At 40.8% G+C, this 1,531-nt stretch overlaps 1 protein-coding gene across 1 annotated transcript; it reads left to right on the plus strand.

Annotated features, from left to right (window-relative positions):
• Nucleotides 1-620: 620 nt before the first annotated feature.
• Nucleotides 621-1,530, plus strand: LOC109590792 (ribonuclease 3 1-like; the record flags this gene model as incomplete). The annotated part of the gene is made up of 1 exon (XM_020006666.1): nucleotides 621-1,530. A coding segment is annotated over exon 1 (864 nt), but the record flags the coding sequence as incomplete, so codon positions are not given.
• Nucleotide 1,531: the final 1 nt, after the last annotated feature.

Raw genomic sequence — 1,531 nt, forward strand, 5'->3', positions numbered from 1 at the left:
AAGGAAAGACAGAGTCTCAATCACTTGAGTAGAATAAGTGTTCTCATCAGAAGCTTTCTCTTTTAGGAAAGGTAAACTAAGAGGAAGAAGTACATTATTGTGCATGTACATGTGTATAAAAGTTATGTACCTGAATAGTGCAATAAGCCTATCCATTGGTTCTTCATAAATTTCACTGTTTTCTTTGAGTTTCTCGTTAATTAACGATATTAACTGACACACTTCACTTAATTCAGACAATATCTATAAGATTATGATAATTATTGAATTTTTGTGTCTCATCTTCTCTTACGTATCCTCTTTTGTATTTCTGGGCTAGTCTATGGAGTATTTTCTGGTGTCTCTGATACACATTTTTCTATGATAGAGAGAAGCAAACTCTTTTAAAACTTTAATTGTTAAAAGATATGCAAGAACTAGGAGCACTTAATGTTTTCTAGTGCTTTAATTTACCGATTGCTTTCCTTGTATGAGCGCCATTGCCCTCTCAAGGCTCATACTAGTCGGTTTAAGATATTCACCCTCAACCAGAGACGAGGCCATTTTGTTTTAGATATCGGTTGCTATAGTTACAAGTCGCCCACGTGTATAAACCCCGCCTACAAAAGGGAGGGGTTGGTTGATTGGGCGGTGCACGTGTATCCACGTGTCAAGTCCAGCATAAAAATGGCGTCTTCTTGTAGGACTCTTGTGAGTCGTTTTGTTCATATACTTCGTCCCTATCCCTCGAGGAGGTATTGGCTATCTGCTACAACTACCTCTGATGATGTTTCTCCATTAAAAACCATCCAAGAATTAAAGGAGATAGATCCAAAGACCGGAGAGAAGAGGATTGGCAACAACTTTGTTTATGAGATGGAGCTCTCTGCCCTCGCCAACCGCCTCGGGTTTACCGCATCCCAGCTACCCTCCCTACAGCAAGCCCTCATAGACAAATCAGCAATGAGCAGTAAGGAGGAGGAAGGGCACAACTCTCAGCTAGAATCGGTTGGCAAGAATGTCCTCACTACATTTGTACGTGGATATCTCAGCAACGTTTACCCTAACCTAGGACGCACTCATATCAAAGACATCACAAAGTATCTCACAGACGAGCCAGCACTCGTTAAAGTTGCTGACTACATTGGGATATCAAACCTCATCGTAATAAGAGAAGGTTACAATGAGTCTAAAGTTAGCAAGTGTTTGAAGGCAGTTTTTGGTGCTGTACATGCTGATATAGGGGAACAGGCAGCACACTCTGTGATAGAACAGCTCATAATACCACAATTGAAAGATGCTGATCTAAAAGACCTCATTGTTATTAATGACCCAATGCGGACTTTACATAATATGCTTTATACCCAAAAGAGGCCCAAACCTGTACCAAGGATGATAAAAGAGACGGGAAGATTGTCCCATTTCCCTACGTTTGTCGTTGGTATTTATTCCGGCAAAGTGTTAATTGGTGAGGGAGTTGGTAGCTCTATCAACAGGGCTAAGGTTGAAGCAGCCGCTACTGCCCTACGGCATCATTATATGAAAGAGATTA

Source organism: Amphimedon queenslandica, unplaced genomic scaffold (genome assembly GCF_000090795.2).
Source record: "Amphimedon queenslandica unplaced genomic scaffold, v1.1 AMPQUscaffold_9462, whole genome shotgun sequence".
Classification (NCBI taxonomy): Eukaryota; Metazoa; Porifera; class Demospongiae; order Haplosclerida; family Niphatidae; genus Amphimedon; species Amphimedon queenslandica.